General features: G+C 35.7%; 2 protein-coding genes across 5 annotated transcripts; both read left to right on the top strand.

Annotated features, from left to right (window-relative positions):
• Window positions 1-8,820: 8,820 nt before the first annotated feature.
• LOC131150293 (protein TIFY 4B-like) lies at window positions 8,821-17,082 on the top strand. Of its 2 annotated transcripts, none has more exons than XM_058100921.1 (7): window positions 8,821-9,142; window positions 9,275-9,417; window positions 9,592-9,767; window positions 10,306-10,396; window positions 10,483-10,639; window positions 11,638-11,695; window positions 16,645-17,082. In XM_058100921.1, exons 1-7 carry the CDS (start codon window positions 9,025-9,027, stop codon window positions 16,715-16,717), a joined length of 816 nt encoding a protein of 271 aa, XP_057956904.1. In that variant the 5' UTR covers window positions 8,821-9,024; the 3' UTR covers window positions 16,718-17,082. The 2 variants fall into 2 exon arrangements, with proteins under 2 accessions (XP_057956904.1, XP_057956905.1); XM_058100922.1 differs by having other exon boundaries at window positions 8,923-9,142; window positions 11,641-11,695.
• A 193-nt stretch (window positions 17,083-17,275) lies between these two features.
• LOC131150292 (acireductone dioxygenase 1-like) lies at window positions 17,276-21,157 on the top strand. 3 transcript variants are annotated; one of them, XM_058100920.1, is made up of 6 exons: window positions 17,276-17,598; window positions 17,702-17,789; window positions 17,887-17,981; window positions 18,057-18,296; window positions 18,436-18,564; window positions 20,956-21,157. In XM_058100920.1, exons 1-5 carry the CDS (start codon window positions 17,455-17,457, stop codon window positions 18,562-18,564), a joined length of 696 nt encoding a protein of 231 aa, XP_057956903.1. In that variant the 5' UTR covers window positions 17,276-17,454; the 3' UTR covers window positions 20,956-21,157. The 3 variants fall into 3 exon arrangements, with proteins under 3 accessions (XP_057956903.1, XP_057956901.1, XP_057956902.1); XM_058100918.1 differs by having other exon boundaries at window positions 17,443-17,598; window positions 20,099-21,157; XM_058100919.1 differs by lacking the exon at window positions 20,956-21,157 and having other exon boundaries at window positions 17,443-17,598; window positions 18,436-18,739.
• The last annotated feature ends 2,158 nt before the right edge of the window (window positions 21,158-23,315 follow it).

Below are 23,315 nucleotides of genomic sequence, written 5' to 3'. Positions count from 1 at the left end.
TCGTCGGTTCGTGGAGGGGTTCTCTAAGTTTTCTGGGCCTCTAACTCGATTGACCAGGAAGGGGGTGAAGTTTAAGTGGACTAGTGATTGCGAGCAGTGCTTTCAAAAGTTGAAGCACCGGCTGGTTATTGCTCTGGTTTTGACCATTCCTTCTAGGGATGGCAGTTTTGTAATCTATAGTGATCGTCTCTGAAGGGTCTGGGGTGTGTGCTTATGCAACAGGGTAAGGTAATAGCATATGCTTATTGGAAACTGAAGGAATACGAGAAGAATTACCCTACACATAATTTGGAATTAGACGCTATTGTATATGCACTAAAGATCTAGCGACACTACTTGTATGGTGTGCAGTGCGAGATTTTCACTGATCATAAAAGCCTCAGGTACTTTTTCAAGTAGAAGGAGTTGGACATGAGGTAGAGATGGTGGCTTGAGTTGATTAAGGACTATGATTGCACCATTAGTTATCACCCGAGGAAAGCCAATATGGTAGCTGATGTGTTGAGTCGAAAGTCAAGACATGCTACAGTATCTGCAGTTGTAACTCAGCATTACATCAGATGGGATTTGGAAAGTCTTGGTATAGAGCTGGTGGTCGGTGATTATCAGGCTTTCATTGCTAGCTTGGTGATCCAGCCAACTTTGTTTGAGTGTATTAAAGTTGTGCACGCTAGTGATGCAGAGTTAGCTGAGATTGTGGAAAAAGTGCAGCAGGGGTTGGCTGCGGAGTTTAACATCTCTAAGGGAGGTGTGTTGAGATTTGGGACCAAGTTATGTGTTCCGAACGATGATAAGATCATAAGGACGATTCTGGAGGAAATGCATCATTCTTGGTATACAGTACATCCGGGTAGCACAAAGATGTATCGGGATTTGCGTGAGACCTTATGGTGGAGTGATATGAAGAGGTAGATTGCTCAGTTCGTGGAGCAGTGTCTGACGTGTCAGCAGGTGAAAGCTGAACATTAGAGGTCGGCAGGGCCATTATGGCCCTTAGCTATTCCGAAATGGAAATGGGAGCATATTTCCATGGACTTTGTGACCAGTTTGCCACCAGCGCTTCACAGGCAAAATGTTATCCGAGTGATCGTGGATAGGTTGAGGAAATCTGCTTACTTTTTACCGATGAAGGTTAGCTATCCTTTGAGTAGGCTAGCAGACATGTACATGCATAAGATAGTTAGAATGCACGGGTACCGGTGTCCATTGTGTCAGATTGGGACCTGAGGTTTACTTCTTGATTCTAGACATGCTTGCAGGAAGCACTGGGGATGAGGCTTATTTTCAGTACGACGTTCCACCCCTAGATTGATGGACAGTCGAAGAGAATAATACAAATCTTGAAGGATATGTTACGAGCTTGTGTGTTAGACTTAGGTGGTAACTGGATACAATTTATGCCACTGGTAGAGTTCGCCTATAACAATAGCTTCCAAGCGAGTATCGGTATGGCATTATTCGAGGTTTTGTATGGTCGAAGGTGTCGATCTCCTTTGTATTGGGATGAGGTTGGTGAACGTTAGGTGTTAGGACTTGAACTTGTGCAGCAGGCGTCTAAAAAGGTGGGTTTGATCCGGGATAGGATTAAATCAATTCAGAGTCGGTAGAAGAGTTACGCAGATGTTCACCGCAGTGAGTTAGAATTCAAAGTGGGGAGTAAGGTATTTTTTAGGATTGCTCCGATGAAAGGGGTGATGAGATTCGTGAAGAAGGGCAAGCTGAGCCCGAGGTATATCAGACCATTCGAGGTTCTTGAGCGAGTGGGTTTGGTAGCCTACAGGATTGCACTACCCCCAGCACTCTCGAGGATCCACGATGTGTTTCACGTATCCATGTTGAGGAGGTACGTGTTGGATCCATCACATGTTGTTACTTACGAAGACTTGGAGATTGGGGATACCCTAGCATATGAGGAGGTACCAATTCAGATTTTGGACCGTAAAGTTCAAAAGTTATGTACCAAGAACATGCAGTTAGTGAAGATATTGTGACAAAATCACGAGGTTGAGGAAGCTTTTTGGGAACTGGAAGCGGAGATACGCCGAAAGTATCCATGGTTGTTCTAAGTGTGTATGCATTACCCTACTTTGTTTTGGAATAGGTGGTTAGTCTTAGGGAGTGTGTATATTGTGAACTCCTAAGACGGTTTATATATGTAACCACAGTATTCCTCCGCCATAAGTGAGGGTGTGTATTGTGACGGGGCTGTGTTGTAGTAGTTGCCGGTTCTTTCTAGAGTTATATGTATGTGTTTGATTGGGTGAATGAGTTCATGAATGAGAGGTTGCAAATTTTGAGGATGAAATTTTTGTAAGGAGGGGAGGTCATAAGAACCTGAACCGTGGTATATGGATTAAATTAATGAAAAGAAGGGTAAAATGATAATTGAGCAGGCTTTGTCGACGAAGCCAGAGTTCGTCAACGAAGGCGTCAGGTTGCTCAGTGACGAAATGCAGGAGCTCGTCGATAAGGAGAAGCCGAGAGGTTTAGGGAATCTGAAAATCTCATGCTCATCGATGAGGTCACCGTCTCGTCGACGAATTGTTTTCAGTGACTCATTGATGAAGACGCCATCTCGTCGACGAGGGCGGCCGAATCAAAAGGCTATAAATATCCATTTTCTTTACTTCTTAACTAAGAAATCTCAAATCCTCTCTCTATCTCTTTAGGAACTCAACATACTCTCTCTCTCTTTAGATTTCTTTGCCGTACGCTGCGGGAATCGTCGATCCAACGTTACCACGAGGATCAGGAAAGGATTCTCTACAAGATTTATGGATCAGATCTTCGTTCTGGGCATTTTTGGGGTTTGGCTCGAAATCGAGGTAAGGCTTGATTTTCAATTCTGATCCGGTAGTTATGTAGAGAATAGGATTGTGAGTATATTCTGTACTATGGTTTATATGTTTTGGGAACTCGGTTCGCCGTTCAAGATTGATCATTTGGGGAAAGGTAAGAGGATTTTATTTATGTCAGTTATTTTTGAAATCGTACTCGGTAGAACTGTGGTTCACGATCCTGCGTGCCTTTTGGTTACTTATTTGGGAAAATTTAACAGGTAAAATTATGAGTTTTTCATGTTACAGTTTTAGGAAAAAAGGGAGCATTGGGCTGCATCTCTGGTTTTGTTGGAAAACCATAAATATATTGTGATATATATTGTGTTATAGGGATGGTCGTGCCTTGACTTGTTTAAACTGTATATGTTTAGAAAATCATGATTTTGGATTACCAAATGGGTGTGGTTTGTTTGGATATATGACCATGCATGGTTGTGTTTAGTTGAAATGCAATAGGAACCGGGTTCCGAATTGTTCCAGGTACTGAAAGAGTGTCCGACTCTATATTCGAGGGCGTGATATATCGCCTACCATGTGTGGCAAGAGTTTCCAACTCTATATTCGAGGGCGAGAGCCTTACCAGCTGATCACCGAAGGGTGTGGATCCACCAGTTGTACCAGTACGATGCCATGGGAACCTAGGGCTATGCCATATTCCGGGGACGTAGTGTAATGCGGGCCGATTTTGGGCCGAAGGGTGTGACGACACAGGGTTGCTTGATCATGTGTGCGTGAATGCACTGTACTAGAACTGTTTTGTGAAAATACTGGAATTGCATTTAACTATGTATGTTTTATGTCATGATAACACTCAAATGTCACGTAGCGATAGAACCTGGATCTACCTTACTGAGAGGGGTCTCATCCCTGCTATACGTACATATTTTTCAGGTCCTACGAGTAACCAGAACTAGCGTTCTTGTGTTGGGAGCGTAGTGGTCGGTGTACTGCGAAAAGTACCTAGGTAAGTGCTAGGATTATATCGGGTTGTCTTTTGTGGATTTGGCTGACACCCGGGTTATGTTTGGTGTTATGGAATCTGGATTCCTTTTGTTTAGACTTTGGTATGGTATCGAATATGTATAGAAGACCTTTTTGGTTGTGTATCTGTAATGTATATGAATGTGTATGGGGTGTACGAGAACCCCACAGGGTCGGACCCTCATTCATTGTGCTGTGTCATTGATGATTGTACGATATAGGGACATGTTAGGTTACTAATTCACCCCTGAGTCCCATTACCGGGTTCGGGGCATGACGCAATAGATGTTAAAATAGCCTAGTAAAATAATTGTTCTTAAATATGTGAACCCACAATAGGAAATTAAAATATCCTGACATTACTATCCTACCCACGCTTCTGCTGCGCTACTCTAATTTTGCTTAGACGCCCAAGGTGTCTTAAATGTATGAAAATAATTGGGCGAGACACCTTTCAATAAGTATGGACTAGATTATTATCAGTGTGTAACTACAATGAGTTGTGGTATAAAAATAATTAATTTAAGAATTCAACTGTTAAAACCACATTTATAAACAAAAAACCACATATATTTTCCATAATAAAAATTCCATTGTAACCTGTGGATCACGTAAATCAATATACTTATTTTTCTTCAAAACAACATTAAGCCCATTAAGTGGTTATAATCACATAAATATCCAAATATGTATAAATGAACTCTTTTTTGGTCATGTCATGTTTAACCCCCATGATCGGGTTGTGCAATCCGAAGACTGGATTTAACTGGGTGGCCACCAACCAACCAGACTAAATCAAAAGTTTATATCTGTAAGATCAGTTTGCTTGTCATATCCTCATACTCAGACCAAACTTACTATCTAACATCAACACTTTCACAATAGTATGGTTGCACTAATATTCATCTGTAACTACAGTCATCAGGGTTCTTAAAACATATAATACAATTTATGCAATTAAACTGTATAATAATCTGAACAATTCCCTAACATCAAATTTAGAGTCAAATCGCATAAATATTTTCAATAAATCATATAATAAGCATAACACCGCAAAAATTCCAAATTTGCTCAATTATGCAAAAATATAAAATTAACTTATGTCACACGAATTGTCTAATAATTATAATTTTAAAAAATTACCATAGAGAATGTATAATAATTCATCTATTTAATTTACTACCAATATAATTAGAAAACCTAATATAATCAAATTCCCGCAGTACAATTTAACTCGGACATAAGGATATAGTTAAATTAACGTAATCAATTTAATTTAAGCATATTTTAAAGTAAAATCTGACATAATCTAACCCACTTATCCTAACCCTGGAGTGGTGCCTACGGCGTGCAAAAGACAAAATTTCTTTAGTTAAATCTTTGAAGAGCGGAGTTGAGACCTGAGAATTATGTTTGGTCTTTAATTTAGCCGAGAAATGAAAGAGAAATTAAGAGAGAGAGAGAGAGAGAGAGAGAGAGAGAGAGAGAGAGAGAGAGAGAGGAGGGGGGAGAGGAGCCACATGCGGGGTTATTCTTCCTAAAGTAACAGGAAGGATCTATATATGTAATATTATTATATTATATTATTTAATTATTATTAATTAATTAATTATAATTATTTTTAATTTTTAATTTTTAATTTTTAATTTTTAATTTTTAATTTTTTTACACTTACATGTATATTATTTTTTGGGTCATTACATTTTCCGATCCTTATAAAAATTTCATCCTCGAAATTTTGCTAAATATAACCTTAAATAAAATCTATTATTAACGCATAACATTGGAATAGTTATAAAAATATCCTAACCTACCCATTTCTACTCTTATCCTAATTCCTACCTATATTCTGGTAAAAATCACTCTTAAAGTTTACAGAATTTATAACTTGGTGCTCTGATACCAACTGTAGTGATCTGAACTTTATACAGTGGAAGACCTCAAATATATTTATCAAAGTACTAAAAACCCTTATACAACAATATCTCCAATATCAAATATTATCATCCTTAAAATTCTAAAACATTAAGAATACAACTAATTTAAGATTTATTCTAAATAACTCTTACTATCCCACCTACCCTTCCGCTATGCAACTTTGATTTCGGTTAGGCGGTTCAAAGTATCTGAAATGTATGAAAATAATTAGGTGAGACACCTCTTAGTAAGTATGGATTAAATTATTATCAGTGTATGACTAAAATGAGTTGTGGTATAAAAATAATTAATTTAATAATTCAACTGTTAAAACCAAATTTATAAACAGAAAACCACATATATTTTCCATATAAAAATTCCATTGTAACCTGTGGATCACGTATATCAATATATGTACTTTACTTCAAAATAACATTAAACCCATTAAGTCATCATAATTACATAAATATCCAAATATGTATAAAAGAACTCCTTTTTGGCCATGTCATGTTTAATCCCCATGATCAGACTAAATCAAAAGTTTATGTTTGTAAGATTAGTTTGCCCGTCACATCCTCATACTTATTTTCATACTCATGCCAAACTGACTAACCACCGCCAACACTTCCACAACAGTGTGGCTGCGCTAATATTCATCTATAACTATGACCATCAGGGTTCTTAAAACATATAATACAATTTATGTAATTAAACCGTATAATAATCTGAACAATTCCCCAACATCAAATTTATAGTCAAATCAGATAAATATTTTCAATAAATCACATAATAAGCATAACATTGCAAAGATCCCAAATTTACTCGATTATGCGAAAATATAAAGTTAACTCATGCCACACGATTTGTCTAATAATTATAATTTTAACAAATTACCATAAAAAATGTATAATAATCCACCTATTTAATTTAATACCGATATAATCAGAAAACACGATATAATCAAATTCTCGCAATACAATTTAACTAAGGCATAAGGATATAATTAAATTAACGTAATCAATTTAATTCAAGCATATTTTAAAAGTAAAATATGACATAATGTAGCTCACTTACCCTAACCCTAGAGTGGTGCTTACGGCGTGCAAATGACGAAATTTCTCCAGTTAAATCTTTGAAGAGTGGAGTTGAGACTCGGGAATGATGTCTATTTTTCAATTTGGTCGAGAAATGAAAAAGAAATTGTGTGTGTGTGAGAGAGAGAGAGGAGTTTGAGGGGGGTTATTCTTCCTAAAGTATGAGGAAGGATCTCCTTATACTTATTTATATATATATATATATATAATTATTATATTATATTATTTAACTAATTAATTTTAAATTTTAAATTTTTTTAACACTTACATGTATATTATTTTTGGGATCGTTACTTAAACTCTCTTTGGAAAGTAATTAATGAACTTCTCATGTGTCAGAGATGAAATGGGACAAGGTTTACAAAGCCTCTTAATAAAATTGGATCTGAAAAAAAAAATCTTTTGAAGAGTTAAGAACAATTCCAATATTGGAAATGATTTAGCATATTTGCAGCTTAAAAGATTTCTTGCAGATGATATAGATAAAGTTGAAAAGGTCCGAAGATTATGGAGTATTAACGTGACGGTTGACAGTTCTCGGATTTGGAAAATAAAAAATAAAAAAATTGAAAGCTAAGGCTTTAATGTCCACTTATTAAACATAAAATTGGTGACCGAAGATTTTATTTTTTGTATTTTGATAACTGGTATTCCTTTAGTCCTCTCATTCAACATTATGGAGATCAACTGGCTGTTGATTTTGGTATTCTAATTATCTCTACTGCTAGCTCTATCATACTTAAAAACTTTTGGAAGTGACCTAAAAGACTTTAAATAATGTTAATTATTTCATTGTAAACACATATTTTGGCCAAATGTGTGAAGAGAGGATTCCCTTTGGACTCTCACATCCAATGGAAAATTTACATTTGGATATTACAGTCATGGAAATTATCTCTCAAATTTAGTATCGTACCGTAGTATTTAAAGTAGCGCGATGGTGGCTGAAGCTCTCAAATTATCAAAAATAAAAAAATAAAAAAATAGACCTATTATTTTTTAAATTCTGTTTTGAAATTTACAAAATTATTTCAATTTATGCACATAATGTTCTAATTCACAAAATAATTTTAGATATTCTAGAATTGCAACAATATTATTGTCTTAAAATTTTTAGTTGTCTCAAAACCAACAAATTAAGATAAAAAATTCAATCCAACAACTCAAAAAAAAACATTCTATTATCATTTATTAATTTTTTTTAGTTTTATTCTGATAAAAAAATAAAAATAATAATTAATAGCTCCTCGCAAATTAAACCGAGGGGGCATTTGGTATCATTGTAAAAAATTAGAGAAACGAAAACTAAAAACTAGAAACGTAAATCATTAAGTTGTTTCGTTAACATTTATAAAACTAATACAAATTAAAAACTTAGTTAAAAATGCCTATTTTCATCTTTAAATCAAATACTATTATAAAAATATATTTAAAATAATAAAATTACAAAAAATACACATTAAAAAATTACTATAATAAAAAAAATAAAATTTATTATAATTATTTTACTTAATTTTTCTACTTTCAAATTTTATTTTACAATAAAAATTTTATTAAATGTGACAAGCATTTTGTAATTAGATTTATTATTATTTTTTTAAAATTTATGCATATTTTCTTTTAATTATATTTAAATTCATATAATTATTTAATTTTGATTTTAATTTAAAAGTGTATAAAATGAAAAAAATTTAATTTAAAAGACTATTTTTATAAATTAAAATTTTTTTTAATAGTTTGTTAGAATAATTAAAAATTATTCATTTCTAGTTTTAAATTTTTTAATAAATAGCTAAAAATTAATAATAGAAATAAAAAAAATTAACAACATAAATAAATATATTTTAATATTCTATTCCTTGAAAAATAGAGAAAAAAGAAAAAAAAAAAACAGAAAATAGTGAGATACCGAAACCAAGACCGTTCTTACCTGTGCCGGCACACTATAGCCCACGCCCATAAACCAGGGAAGGGACGGAGACAAGATTACGATAATTAAATTTAATTTAAAAAATTAGGGAGGGGTACGTGGCAGTTTAGGGCGAACCGCAGCCGTCTAAAGCATATCGTAGCCGCGGCTAATACTCAACACTCACACGCAGACGCCACACGCGCTCTCTCTCTCACTCTCCAGCTTTCCGCACGCAAGTAGTTGCGTAATCGCAGAGCCGTCGTCGCCGGAATCTGACGCCATGAGTACCGGTTTAACGAGTAGCCAGTCCATTCTCAACAAGCCCCTCAACCAGCTCACTGACGATGACATTTCCCAGCTCACCCGTGAGGACTGTCGCAGATTCCTCAAAGCCAAAGGTTTCTCTCTCTCTCTCTCTCTCTCTCTCTCTCTCTCTCTCTCTCTCTATGATTTCCGGTGTCGTCGGCGGTTCGGTCCAATCACGGGGAGAGCAACGGACAGGTGACGGTTTTGTATCTGTGTCCGTACAGGTATGCGTCGTCCTTCCTGGAACAAAGCTCAGGCTATCCAACAAGTCATTTGCCTCAAGTCCTTGCTTGAATCCTCTCATATTTCCGGCGCCGCGGCCTGCTTCCATAAGGTCTTCGTTTCTCCATCCGAGAATCGTCCGCCGGTGAGTGTGTTCGCCCCCACCCTCTCTGTTTGGCTGCTGAGAAAGTTAAGGAAAAGAAATTAAAGAAATTGAGTTGTTGATCGGTTAATCTGTTGCGCGTCCTGTTCTTTAATTAGTTCATTATGATCTGTTAATTTCTGTCCGTTCAACGAATGAGTGAAAAATTAAGTGTAGGCAAGTTCCAATTCAGCTGATTCAGTTAGGGAACTGAGCGCCGACGCCGACGTTCAGATCTCGGTAGCGGCAGAAGAATCCGTTCAGTACGGCGGAGAGGATTCCCCAAAACCTGCGCCTTCCGGAGAATTGGCTGGCGATGCTCCTCACGCAGATAAGAAGGCAATTTCTCCAAGGTCTGCTTTAGTTATTGCCTTTGTATTTTTTGTTTTAGTACTTTTCAGTTTAATTAAACTTCTATTTCTACTTCCATGTAGTGATGAATGTTGTTTTTGAGCTGCGAATTCTGTAATTGGTGGACTGATGGTGTCAGATTGAATAACCTGTTAACAGGACATAATCTTCCTGCTACACTGAGTTCAATTTCCAATTTTTAGAGAAATGTCAGTGCAGATTGTTATTAACCTTAGATGACAATCATTGATGCAGTAATTGCTCCGTTTCATGTTTGACAAATGATATAATATATGCTTTGCTTATTCAGTTGGTCAATCCTATTGTATACTTTGTCATTCTGTTGTTAGTTTATTCAATCTGTTGGTCTATCTTTATGTCCTGTACTTAATATGTCGGCTATCTAGATTAGTGAGTGCCTCATTCACTTTAAGTACTCCAAATGATGGAAAATTGTTCACATTTTATTAAGACATAAGCTAAAGTTTCTTCTAATTTTTTCCCTCTGCGAAGTTTGAAATTGCGCCTTTATTGTTACAGAGATACTGGTCTCACAAATTTATACAGTGGACAAATGACAATTTTTTACTGTGGCAAAGTGAATGTCTATGATGAAGTGCCAGTTGATAAGGTAATAAAGCTTCCTTATTGTGTGGATACATGGGGATAATTCTATAGCATCTTGCCTGTCCAATTCATCTGTGTATGGATTTGCAGGCACGGGCAGTCATGCACTTTGCAGCAAGTCCAAACCACTTGCCTCAGGATGATCCATCTGGCACAACAACTGCACCTTGGTCCTTTCCATGCCATTTACAGACTGCAAATGTCAAAGTTGACCCTTTGTGGACTGGTTCCACAGGGATGCTAACAGGTTGTGTTTCCCATTCCTTTCTGTACCATTTACATACTTCAAATGTTAAAAGTAGATAGTTCCACAGCAATGCAAACACGTAGGTGGACGCTGCACTCTTCCATTTCCTTATATTTCTGTTGATTTTGGGATTTGGATTGTTTTCTTGGACAATTTCTTTAGCGGTATGAGAAACTGAATTGGTCCTGTGTTTGGTGAAGGAAAGTAGATAAAAAGAATACTTCTAGACTCTTGGTTTTGAACCAGAAGAAGATTAATAACTTTGCTGTTGATAAATTCCTTAATCATCCTAGATAATGAAAAACATTGTCATTTGGTATTTGTGGGAAGCCACTTAATGTTAATTGAATGTAAGTCTTATTTCACTCTTGCGTTTTTTATATTTTTTGTGTTACTTAAGTAGATATAGCAGCATGAATTTAAGACTCCTGAACATATCCGTGTTTTCCATGTATTCATTGTTTCACAGTATCAGATGGGGCCTTCATATTCATTGCATTTGCATAATTAACTATTTTGACTTTATTGACACAACTAACATGGTTCATGCACTGTTGCACTGCAGAGACTGAATGCACAACTTTAAATTGGTAGCTTTTGAGATATTGGTTCCTGATTAAACAGTGGATTTGTTTAGAGTTTGCAGAAAAAGATGATGGGTATTCTTGACCATTTAGGGAAGAAGAGACCCATACTCATGAATCTATTGAGGGCTTTTAGTTTGATTGTTTTTTGGCATAAAATTGGGATGGAAAAATATTTTTGGCGTTGCATTTTGGAAGTGAGGATCATAGATGCATGGAACAACAAAATTTTTAGAAGTATTTCCATAAGCATTCCTGAAGACAGCCTTTATGGCACCTTAGCACATGGTAGTGCTCTAGCAGGGATGAATCATATGTGTAAACAGTCATAAGTCTTAGTTTCTGGATTGAATGAGAGAGTTTTGAGTTATTTATTTGTTATCTGACATTTTTTTATCTTTCCTTTTGGTGTAGAAGATCAGATGAACAGAAAAATACTGTTGCAAAAGTATCTTGAAAAGCGAAGAGACAGGTACCTTCAATGGCTAGTGTTACATAGCAGATGGAAACTGCCTTTTTTACTGTATCTATTCCCTTTAAGCATTGAATTGCACTCTACATTGTTTGTATTTTTAGCTTGCATCTCTATCAGTGGAAGGTTCAAGAGTAGGTCAAGGATGGGATTGTTTGTTTTCTAGTTGAGAGATGTGTCTAAACCATCAACTGTGGAAGCATGTCCTCATGGGTGATTGAGATGGAAATTTTCACCTGCTCCACAACTAAGGCTTTAAATACTGATGGCATCTAGAGTAACATAATGATAATAGGCATAGCAAAAAGCAAGGGTAACAGATGTTACAAAATGGGAAGTGTATAACAGCCACAAATTTTTTTAATCGTGCACAACCTTGCCTATACTAGTAAAATTTGCATAATTATAGCTGCTAGACCTTCCACATAAGACTTTTAATTTATTTTGTATCCTTTAGTTCAAGGTATTAACATTTTTTAGCAGGGATCATAAATTTATATTAGTTTTAAAATGTTATGGACAAGAAAATTATATTTATTTCTCATTTTTTTTTTAACTCTTATGACAATGTGACCATAAATATAAAGAGATTGATTAATCATATAAAATTTGTTGTTAAGTAGATTACATAATATGGCAAGTATGTGATAAATAAGTTGATTAAATATAATTTATTAGGCATGAAATATATTAATATGCACTATTTATCTACTAGGCACAAAAAGAACATGATAGATTAAAATTATACAAGGTTCATTATTTCTTGGAGGATAATGAGAGAAAATTAGAAGTAGAAAGAAACAGTTTTGATTGTTGTATCATGTAGTGGCTTCGTGGTCCCATAGTAGTTGTACTTGTCCCATAACAGTCATTGCATCGTAGTAGCAGTCTCTTAACGGCAGCTACAGGAGGCGAGAAACATGGATAACTTTGAAAAGTGTAAGGAGGCGACTGTTAGTGAAGCTAAATACAAATCATTTAATAATTTGTTTGATAGATTAGATACAAAAGAAGGGGAAAAAGATATATTTAAACTTGTTAAAGTTAGAGAAAGGAAGAGTAAGGACTTAGTAAATGTAAAATGTATAAAAAGTGAGAATGATATTGTCTTGGTTAAGGACGAAGAAATTTAGATGGCAAAATTACTTTAGTAAGTTGTTTAATGAAAACCAAATAGAAGACTTATACTTAAATTTGAGAAATGAGGAAAAGACTAAAAATATGAGATTTATTCGCAAAATTAGTGTTAACAAAGTCAAGTTTGCACTAAAAAAGATGAAAAATGGGAAAGCTATAGGATCGGATAACATCCCAATTGAAGTTTGGAAATGTTTAGGTGATAACGGAATAATATGATTAACTAATTTATTTAATACAATTATGAAAACTAAGAAAATGCTAGATGAATGGAGGAAAAACACTTTAATACCCATATACAAAAATAAAGCAGATATTTAAAATTGTAATAACTATCGTGGAATTAAACTTATGAGTCATTCGATGAAACTATGGGAAAGGGTAGTTGAACAAATGTTAAAATTAGAAATGAATGTCTCAGAAAATCAATTTGGTTTTATGCTGAGGAGATCTACAACAGAAGTTATATATATTTTAAGAAGATTAATGGAAAAGTTTAGGAAAAAGAAGAAGGACTTGCATATGGTATTTATTGACCTAGATAAAGCGTATGATAGGATATCTAGGGAAGTTCTATGGGGAGTTTTAGAAAGAAAAAAAAAAGGTGTATGTAGTAGGTATACTAATGTCATTAAGGATATGTACAATTGATTAATGACTAGTGTAAGGACTATAGATGGAGAAACTAGAGAATTTTCAATCACCATAGGTGTACATCAAGGATCTGCTTTGAACCCTTATCCTTTTGCTTTAGTGATGAACCTAATGATTAAGAGTATTCAAAATGAGGTTCCATGGTGTATGTTGTTTGCAGATGATATTGTATTAATTGATGAAATTAGGAGTGAAGTAAAGGTTGAGTTAGAATTATGGAGAGAAGTTTTGGAATCTAGAGGCTTTAGGGTAATTAGAAATAAGATAGAATATATAAAATGTAATTTCAGTAATAGTAAAGAGGAATATTAGAGACAAAGTTAAACTTGATGATGAAGAAATAAATAGCACTTATAGATTTCGATACCTTGGATCTATTATGGAAGTTGAAGGAGAAATTGAAAATGATGTAATGCATAGAATTAAAGTAGGTTGGGTAAAATGGAGAAATGCTTCAAGTTTGCTTCGTGATCGTAAAATATTCTTAAAATTAAAAGGAAAGTTTTATAAGACGGCTATAAGACCAGCTGCCAAAAAATATAGGCCTGCCTGCCATCCACACCAGAATAAATGGAGTTTTCTGAAAAAAAAACCTGCTAGTGGAGGAAGACCTCCTAGGGATAAGAGACATAGGACTAAAGAGAGAGCCAAAAAAGGATCTTTCGTGTATAATCCTGCATAATCTCGAATATTATCAGTTCCGATACGTAGACCAAATGATACAATGCAAGCAAAAGTTCCTAGATTCATGGAGATATAGAACATCATATAAGTTATCATGTTTGCATATCCATCATTTGAGTCTCCAACAATTATTCCAATAATTACATATCCGATTTGTTGACCTATGGACGAATATGCAAGCATACGTTTCATGCTTGTTTGAGTAATAGCAATGAGATTCCCCAATATCATGCTAAGAATAGCTAGGATTTCCAGAAGAAGATGCCATTCGTTTGATGAAAAATAAAAAGGAATATCGAAAATTCGAGTGGCTAAAGCAGCTACACACTATATGAATTGGGATGTTGGGCGACGAAGAAACAGAATATCTAAAAGTAAAAGTTGCCGAGATGAGAATGTTTAGATGGATGAGTGGTATAACATTGAAAGATAAATTAAGGAATGAACAGATTCGCAGTTAGTTAGGTGTATCTCCTATAAAAGATAAGGGAGAGACGACTCAGATGGTATGAACACTTACAACGTAGGCCGCATAGTGCTCTAGTGAGAAAGAGTGAGTTAGTTACTATGAGGGGCAGTAGTAGGGGTAGGAGTAGACCTAAAATAACTTGGAACGAGATAGTGAGTAAGGATTTAATAGCTCTAAATTTGTCAAAAGAAATGGTCCATGGTTGCATAAATTGGCGAAAAATGATTCATATAGCCAATCCCACCTAGTGAGACTTAAGACTTGGTTTTGTTGTTGTTGTTGCGCTATTGCTGTGTGTAGCTGTTTTGGGACCCCAAAATATGTTATGCATCAGACTGCTATTAAAACACTTGGACCAACACATGCCATCTACAACTGCATAGACACACTAGATATGAATTCTGGCCTTTCCATTGATAATTTATACCTAGCAGAATTTGAATATAACTCCCCTTTTTATGCTATTAATTAGAAGGTGGTGTAATAATTATAATAGGCATGTGCTGTTCAATTGAACTATAGATTCTGGACACGTGTTGAACATATAGGTGGCTAGTAAGTAAAAGCATCTGTTAAAATTGTTCTCACCGATTGTTTCTTATCTGGTTCTGAAATAATTGTGATTGGCAAGCATTGTAGGTGTGGCTACATATATGCCTTATGAATGAAAGTTGGTTATTAAGAACCTCACTTCAACAGAATAGGAGGCATGCATGCATAAACATTGCCTCTCCTTGTTCGGTACTACATGTGCCTAACATGTTGGAAGGAGTCAAATTATCACGAAGAAAACAAGCCTGCATGGCTTTTAAGGTGTCCCTTCCCTTCCCCAAACTCCAACACAAGAAACTCAAGGGGGTGAAGAAAATGTAATGAAGGAAGCTTAAAACAATATGTAATCAATATGCTGCCTGGCCTCTGATGTTAATATTGAGTGTGGTTTTGTAATTGTGCGTGGGAATGAGGTTTTCCAACTTGGTATATTAACAGTCTGGAAATTGGCTAAATAGTATCTGCTGACTAAGTACTGATTCTTGCTCACATTTATTTAACAATAGAAGCGACATTTAAACATGTCCTCAAGAGGATGCCCAATGCGTTGAACTTGGGAATTATAACTTGGATTGAAAAATCTCTGATTGGGACGGTGCAGGGGGGTTTTGTTAGACAGGGAGGCCTACTTCTCATGTAACCGAAGGCCCAGTTGGGCATCGAATGAGTCCAAGAAAGTAAAAATAAGATCCAAACAAAAATATAAGAGCTTTAGATGATAATATCTTTCATAGGTATTTTTTTTTTCTTTTTTAAAAAAGAAGAGTAACGTGCATATTGAAATGAAAGTTGGTTTCATTTGTTCTTCAAATATGAATAAATTTAACTGGTTGACAACTATGTCTTAATTTGCAAACTCATACCATTGTAGTTGATACACCTGTTACAGATCCCACCATCAGCTGTGTTTTCTGGGAATGGTGTACCTGTGCAAAACAGAACCCCATTGGACAATTTTCCTGCATTATTTTTGGAGCTTGATGGCATGAGTGACCAATGCACACTATATGACAAAATTTAGAGTGTTGGTTCTGATCCGCGAATAGGTTCAACATGGTATACTTAGAAATAGACATTAGGCAAAAGCAAATTGCATCCATTCTGAGTATCATCATGGTTTGTGTCTGAATCTTTAGGGGTTTGCCCTTGGTACTTCTTGATTCCAAACATTATCCTTAAAGGCTTGTTTAATTTTTTATTTTTATTTTTTTGTTCTTTTATCAACCGCTTCATGGGATGGGCATTGCCCCCATAGGCTTTTAGTTTGCATCCAAGGCATTATTATACACATGAAATCCGTTGGAGTTCAGTTGTTCTGAGTTACTAATATTGCACTTGTTATCCATCATCTCAGTTGAATTTTTTTTCCCTATTAGTTTCTTGCTAACAGGTTGCCCCATATACTTACTGTTAAATATTTGGGTGATTTGTCGTCTGGTTTGTTGCCCTGCAGATATGCTGGCAGGTTGAATTTGAAGTCGCCAAATAGATCGTACAGAAAATTGAGCAGGGAACTCTCCCCTTGAAAATCATCAAGCCTAAACATGAAACAGAGAGGAAGAAGAAACCAAGTTGGCTAGGATATATTTGAGTTCCCTTTGCACCAGCTCGACCCCTCAACAACCAAAAATTTCAGCAGCTGGGCCTCCTGTTCTAATCATCGTCCCAGTGAATCCCCTGTTTCTGCAGTAGAAGTTTTGCTTTCACCTGATCAATTTTGTAATTTGGAGAATCATATTATTACCCTCGCGGGTTTTTTTGTTTGTGTTTAATGGCCTATGGGGACACTGATATATAGGGAGATTGTTGAGGCCATTGTGTGGACAACAACAATGACATATGCATGTGCATTACATGTTATTTTAAGAATTTGAACTTGTTATTTGATTTATTTTTTTCATATTTATTAATTAAATAATTATTATATTTGATGCTGATTTATAAAATGCTTTGTGAATGTACCTTAGAGCACCACCAAAAAAGAAAATTAAAAAATTAAAAATTTTAGAAGAAAGGAATTCAAAAAAATTGTGGAGGGAAAGATTAGTTAAGCGACGAGTCCAAGAGGCTCAAATTTGCTTCACAAACCGCAGAGCATGTTGGCGTCACATCTCCTACGCTTCCAAACACGATATTTCAAGAAGGGTTACTTGGAACTTGGCATGACCACGAAATAACTTGAGGGGATCGAACCGTACACGTGTATGGATGCAAGAAGGCGAGCAAGCTGATATCATACGGTAACATCCAACATAAGACACACATGGCAGTCCAGCCCTCCCTGTCTGTCTTTCTCGGCCTCTGTTCTTCTTATACACAGCGGCTCAGCGCACAGCCATTCATCTCTCACCCCACCTCACAACGGAAGCAAAGCAGGGGGGCATCAAACCCACCCATGGCGATCGAAGTGAGTTCGCAAATTTCACTGTTCGTAGTTTGATTTCATGAACATTTGTTCTGCTTAATTTTATCTGTTTGTTTATTTGGGTATTCAATTTCTTCAACCTCAGGCATGGTTCATGGAAGATAACGCGGAGGACCCAAGGCTTCCCCATCACCGATACCCTAAAGAGTTCGTGTCGTTGGACCACCTCGCTGGTCTCTCTCTCTCTCTCTCTCTCTCTCTCTCTCTCTCTCTCTCTCTCTCTCTCGGTTTAAGATTGAACACTGATGAATTAGGGGTCGGGTTGTGCAGATCTGGGAGTCTTATACTGGCATTTGAACCCAAAGAACTACGAAAACGACGAGGAATTGAAGAAGATCAGGGAAGCCCGGGGATACAATTACATGGTGTATATTCAATTATTCAATTTTCTTAAGGCGGATTTTAAACATTAGTTTGTAAGCTTGAAATGATTTTTGCAGGATTTGTTGGATTTATGCCCTGAAAAAGTGGAAAATTACGAAGAGAAGCTGAAGAACTTCTACACGGAGCACATACACGGGGATGAGGAAATACGGTACTGTTTGGAAGGGAGCGGGTACTTCGATGTCCGGGACAAGGACGACCGGTGGATCCGCATCTGGATCAAGGAGGGGGATCTCATCATTTTACCCGCCGGAATCTACCACCGGTTCACTCTAGACTCCGGTGACTACGTCAAGGTAATTTAACAAAACTAAAATGGTATTTGAATTGAGTATAAGGAAATGGTGGATGTATAGGCTGGGCGGCGATGGTGAGTAGGAGTTTGACGCTGAACTGAATCACTGATGGGAGGGTGATAAATAATTTAATGTGCAGTTGATGAGGTTGTTCATGGGGGAGCCGGTGTGGACGGCGTACAATCGGCCGCAGGAGGATCACCCGGCGAGAAGGGAGTACGTGAAGAGTTTCACCGAGATGCCTGGAGTGGCGCTGGAAGCTCATTAAGTGAGTTCTAATATATATATATATATATATATATATATATATATATATATATATAACGAGAAAATGATAATGCAACGACAAACGGATAACAAATATAAAAACATTGTTTGTGCTCATAAATAAAATAAATTATAAAATGATAATAAAATATTTCTTATGAATGAGTAATATAAAATACATTGTGCAAAAAACACCATTTTTTATTTATTCACTATTTTTAGGGGAAAAAAAAATTTAGATTCTATACATTTTTTACTTAAAATTTAAATTTTTAATTAAAAAATTCCCCGCCTTTAGAGAACAAAGAGTCCATTTACATCTTTTGTCTTTGCATTTCCAAGAAATGCTTGAATCCTAGAGGAACCCGTTGCTTAAAGTTGAAGGATTTGCAAATCACTTTCATTTTTTAATTCCATTTTGATCCATTATAGTGCTCCCAATGTTAGAAATAGTTAGAATTGCAATTCATACCAAAGGTTCATTTTGCTAGATTTGCAATTCTAGTAAAAAAATAATAAGAATGATAAGATTTGGTGACGTTGGATTGTCAATGCTCAAAATGTAGATTGATAAAATTCTAAATTTTTCTTAATTTTTTAGACGCTTCTAAAACTTTTGACCATTTTTTTATGAATTTTATGTACCTTTTTTTTTTTTAATAAAATAATTGTTTTTTTTTATAAAAATAATAATTAAATATTATAATATTTAATATGTTACAATATAAAAAATTAATTTTTTGAAAATTAAAATATTTTTTCAAAAAATAAAAAGAAAAATCAGGGCTGGCACATGTTCGCACGCGCTTGCTCTGGGGGGCTACAAGCACACGTGTCCTAGTCAAAATAGTGTCGTTTTAATTTCATAAAAAATAAAAAAAAATTAAATAAAAATAGACAAGCACGTGCAGGCAAACGCCTGCAATTTATGAAAATACTCACTTTTATGGTTTTAAAATTTTAAAAATATATAATAGGGATAGAGGTGGCAAAATGAGTTAATAGGAGTTTGGGCGGGTTATAAGCAGGTCAGCTTAACGGGTTCAGGTTCACGTTGACCCATTTATTAACGGATGAGTAATAGGTAAACCTACACTTATTTGTTTAATAAATGAGACATAAATGGATCACCTGTTTAAAAAATATAATTTATTTTTTTAAAAAAAATTTAAACATTTCACGGCGAGGTTTGCACTTAGATTCTCAAATTTTCAAAAAGATAAGAGCCAAAGAACTAAAGCTGATTTGGGTTTCATTTAAACCAAATAATAATAAATTACTAAAGTAGATTACAGTGGAGCAACACTGAGAAAATAGGAAAGAAGACATTTGCTAATCTGCATGGTTGCCGCAGATGTGAATATGAGAAATATGATTATAGGAATTGTGAATATGTGAAATGAAAATATTGCACCGTTAATTTTGCAATATGAATATTAAATTGTGAGAAATGAAATGTGAAATTTTAAAAGGGGAATGCAGAAATGTGATTGATGAAATGCTAATATTACATAATGATTGTTGTTATGTGGCAGTTATAACCTTGATAGATGCATATGGAAACCCTAGTGATGAGTTCTGACATTAAGAGCACGGTACTATTGCCAGTGGTGTTAGTGCAATCATACGGACTCATGGAGCATGTGGTGTGACAGTCGACTGAACTATATAGTAGAGTTGTTGTGTCCCTTTAGTCTGGATCAGGGCTTTTGGCCGACCATTCGTACTACAGATACGAGATATGTGATGATATTTGACCTAACCAGTTCAGCCAACCACGGTTAGGTCCAACTTTCGGCCGTACAACCTTGACCATGGGGACAAACATGTCGTAGTGAATATCCTTAGGGTAGTCATGAGTACAGACACGGATGTATCGGTTATGGTGACACTCATGAGCTTGATATGGAAATGGAAATGATAATGGAAACGAGAAAGAAAATAGGAAATGAAATGGGAATGGAAACGAGAAAGAAAATGGGAAATGAAATGGCGTGAGTTAATAAATAATTAAAGCGAAATAAAACACGCCGCCTGAGGGCTTACTAAGTAAGGTGAATGCTTTGATGAGTATCAGTTGTAACTCAACTCGAGTTAATCGAGCTAGACTGCAAACGATATTAGGGTATAGGGAAGCTGCTTGTATGGGCGGGTAAGCTTCCCTTTTCTCAAGAAATTCGCCGGTAAACTTGAGACACGAATGAATGATTTTGGAGATAGAAGTAAAGCATATGAAAGCTTGTATTGTATATCTATATGTTTATGATTATGGAAATGATATATTTTCTCAGAAGATATTATTATTGAAACGAATATATGTTATTACAGAATGAATCTCATATTTATTCTGTCTTACTAAGATGTGTCTCACCCAATCATTTAAATATTTCAGGAAATCGAGTTAGAGACAGTGATAAAGCTCTGAGGTAGAAGGAAGCTGATACCCTAAGTAGTCATGGTGAGTATGTTGTACTAGGAAGGTTTGATTCCCCTAGAGTTTTTGTGGCTGACTTGTATGTATGGATGGTAGTACTATGGTATGTGTATTCGCTGTGGTATATATGTATATATATTTGAAATGACTTTCGTTGTTAGGGTTATGTATGAGTATGATTGTATACTCAGTACCCACTTTCGAGTCAGGTTATGCATAGTATTAGTGATTGACATGGCCGATATGTGGTGATTGTATTAATTATATAGAAAAAAAATGGTATGAAAATTGGGGCGTCACAACCACAATCTGCCATAGGGTCTTGATGGCCTATGGTCATCACTGGTGGCAGCAGCAGCAGCAGCATCAGCGAATTTGGCTGGACAAGTTCCAAATGGCGGAGGAGGCCGCGTTGGCATATGGTGGCTACTCCAGATGGGGATTGAGGACCTAGGATTTCATTTCATTGTATATATAATAACCTAAATGGGTCACCTGACGGATATTCAACCTGAATCCACCTAACCCGTCTAATAAATGAGTCGGGTCCGGATTGACCTGTTTATAAGCAGGTCAGCTTGTATTAAATTCAAACCCGATTTAAACGAGCAGGTCACAGATCATTCATCGAGTTTCGACTCAATTTGCCACCCCTAAATAGGAAGTGGCCAAAATAGCACCATTTGGCACAGCCCCCATTTTCTTCAATCTTGAAACTCCGGTGATGCCCTCCTCATCAGAGTTGCCATTTTTTGCGATAGGGGGCCTCTTTCCCCTCCTTTTCTCTCTCTTCTCCTCTACCACAGTGTTGCGTGTGCCTCCCACACATCATCCACCACCCATGCCTCCCTTACATCGCCTCTGTCACTGCACTGCTCCACCTCTGTTCTGTTTTTTAAAAAATTATTATTATTATTATTATTATTATTATTATTATCCCCTTCTCTCCTTCTCTATTTCAAAAGGGGCTGGGCCGAGAGGGGCTCTCTCTCTCTCTCTCTCTCTCTCTTTCCGTCTTCTTCTTCCACAAAAGGGTTTTCCTTAATGCCTCTCCTCTACGACTTACAGAGATACCTTCTGGCTTCTTCGATGCCTTCCCAATTCCCATTCCCTGGCAGCCTCCCTCCTACGGTTTCATGAACAATGAGCATCCACGCTAAGCTTTCCCAGGGTCTGCCTACTCACTCAAGGGGTGTTTCTTCTTCTTCCTCTTTTTTTTTGGGGCATGTCCCCTCCAAAATGGAAGCTTAGATTCTTATTAATTCTTATCTGCGATTTACGTTTTAAGGTGCTGTGTCTCTCTCATACACGGGCGTTAGGTGCTCGGTTATTGACAGTCAACAATAGCTAAAGCTAAAGCGCTGTGTCCCCCCACCACCAAGGAAGTGCGTTGCCTCCTGCGTTGCGCTTCATTGGCCTTGCGGGCATGGAAGACCAATCTGTAGCTCACGAGTGAATGAAAAAAACAGTGAGCGTTGTTCAATTGGCACAAATTCACTCAGATAAATCCTGTAGACTTGCTTTGGCCATCCATCTCACCACAAATCCCCTTGGGTGGGTTCTCTCTATCTCTGGTGTCCTTTTGTCATTAGTTTGATTGGTTACCCCAGCCATCTTCACATTAAAAATAAAATAAAACAATAATTGAAGATTGGACAATGGACTCGTAAGCATAAGGAAACAAAATTTAAAAAATACACAACTTAAAGGGTCATGTACTCGTGTAATGGTATCACTGTAAAAAAAAAATTTAAGAACATGCAAGTCAAAATCCTAAAACTAGCAATTTGTTTGATTAATTTTGTAAAGATAAAATAAATTAAAATTTTAATTAAAAAAACTCTCATTTTCGTCTTTAAATCAAATAATATTGTAAAAATATTATTAAAATAATAAAATTGCAAAATATATAAATTTAAAAATACTATAATAATAATTAAAAATCATGGCCTTTTTTTATTTTAATTAAATTAAAAATTGTATATAAAATGAATGATTTAATCTAAAAATATATATTTTTGGAGATAAAAATTTCTAGCAATAAGATGTCAAAACAATAAAAAACCATAAAATCTGATTTTTAGTTTTTTTTTTTTTTTTTTTTCAGACAGTTGAAAACCAACTACAGAAATAAAAAACTGACAGCATAAATAAATGTATTTTTATAATCTATTCCTCCACTGTCTAGAAACAAAAACAAAATCAGAAACAGAAACAAAAAACATAAAACATCAACATACCAAACAGGGCCTAAATATTCATACTTACATTCATCTTTTGCCTCTCAAAAATGGTTTCACCCGAGTCTAGCCTTGTAG

Source organism: Malania oleifera, chromosome 3 (assembly GCF_029873635.1).
Source record: "Malania oleifera isolate guangnan ecotype guangnan chromosome 3, ASM2987363v1, whole genome shotgun sequence".
Lineage (NCBI taxonomy): Eukaryota > Viridiplantae > Streptophyta > Magnoliopsida > Santalales > Ximeniaceae > Malania > Malania oleifera.
The sequence above is the reverse complement of the archived record's forward strand: the minus strand, read 5'-3'. Positions and strand labels throughout refer to the sequence as shown.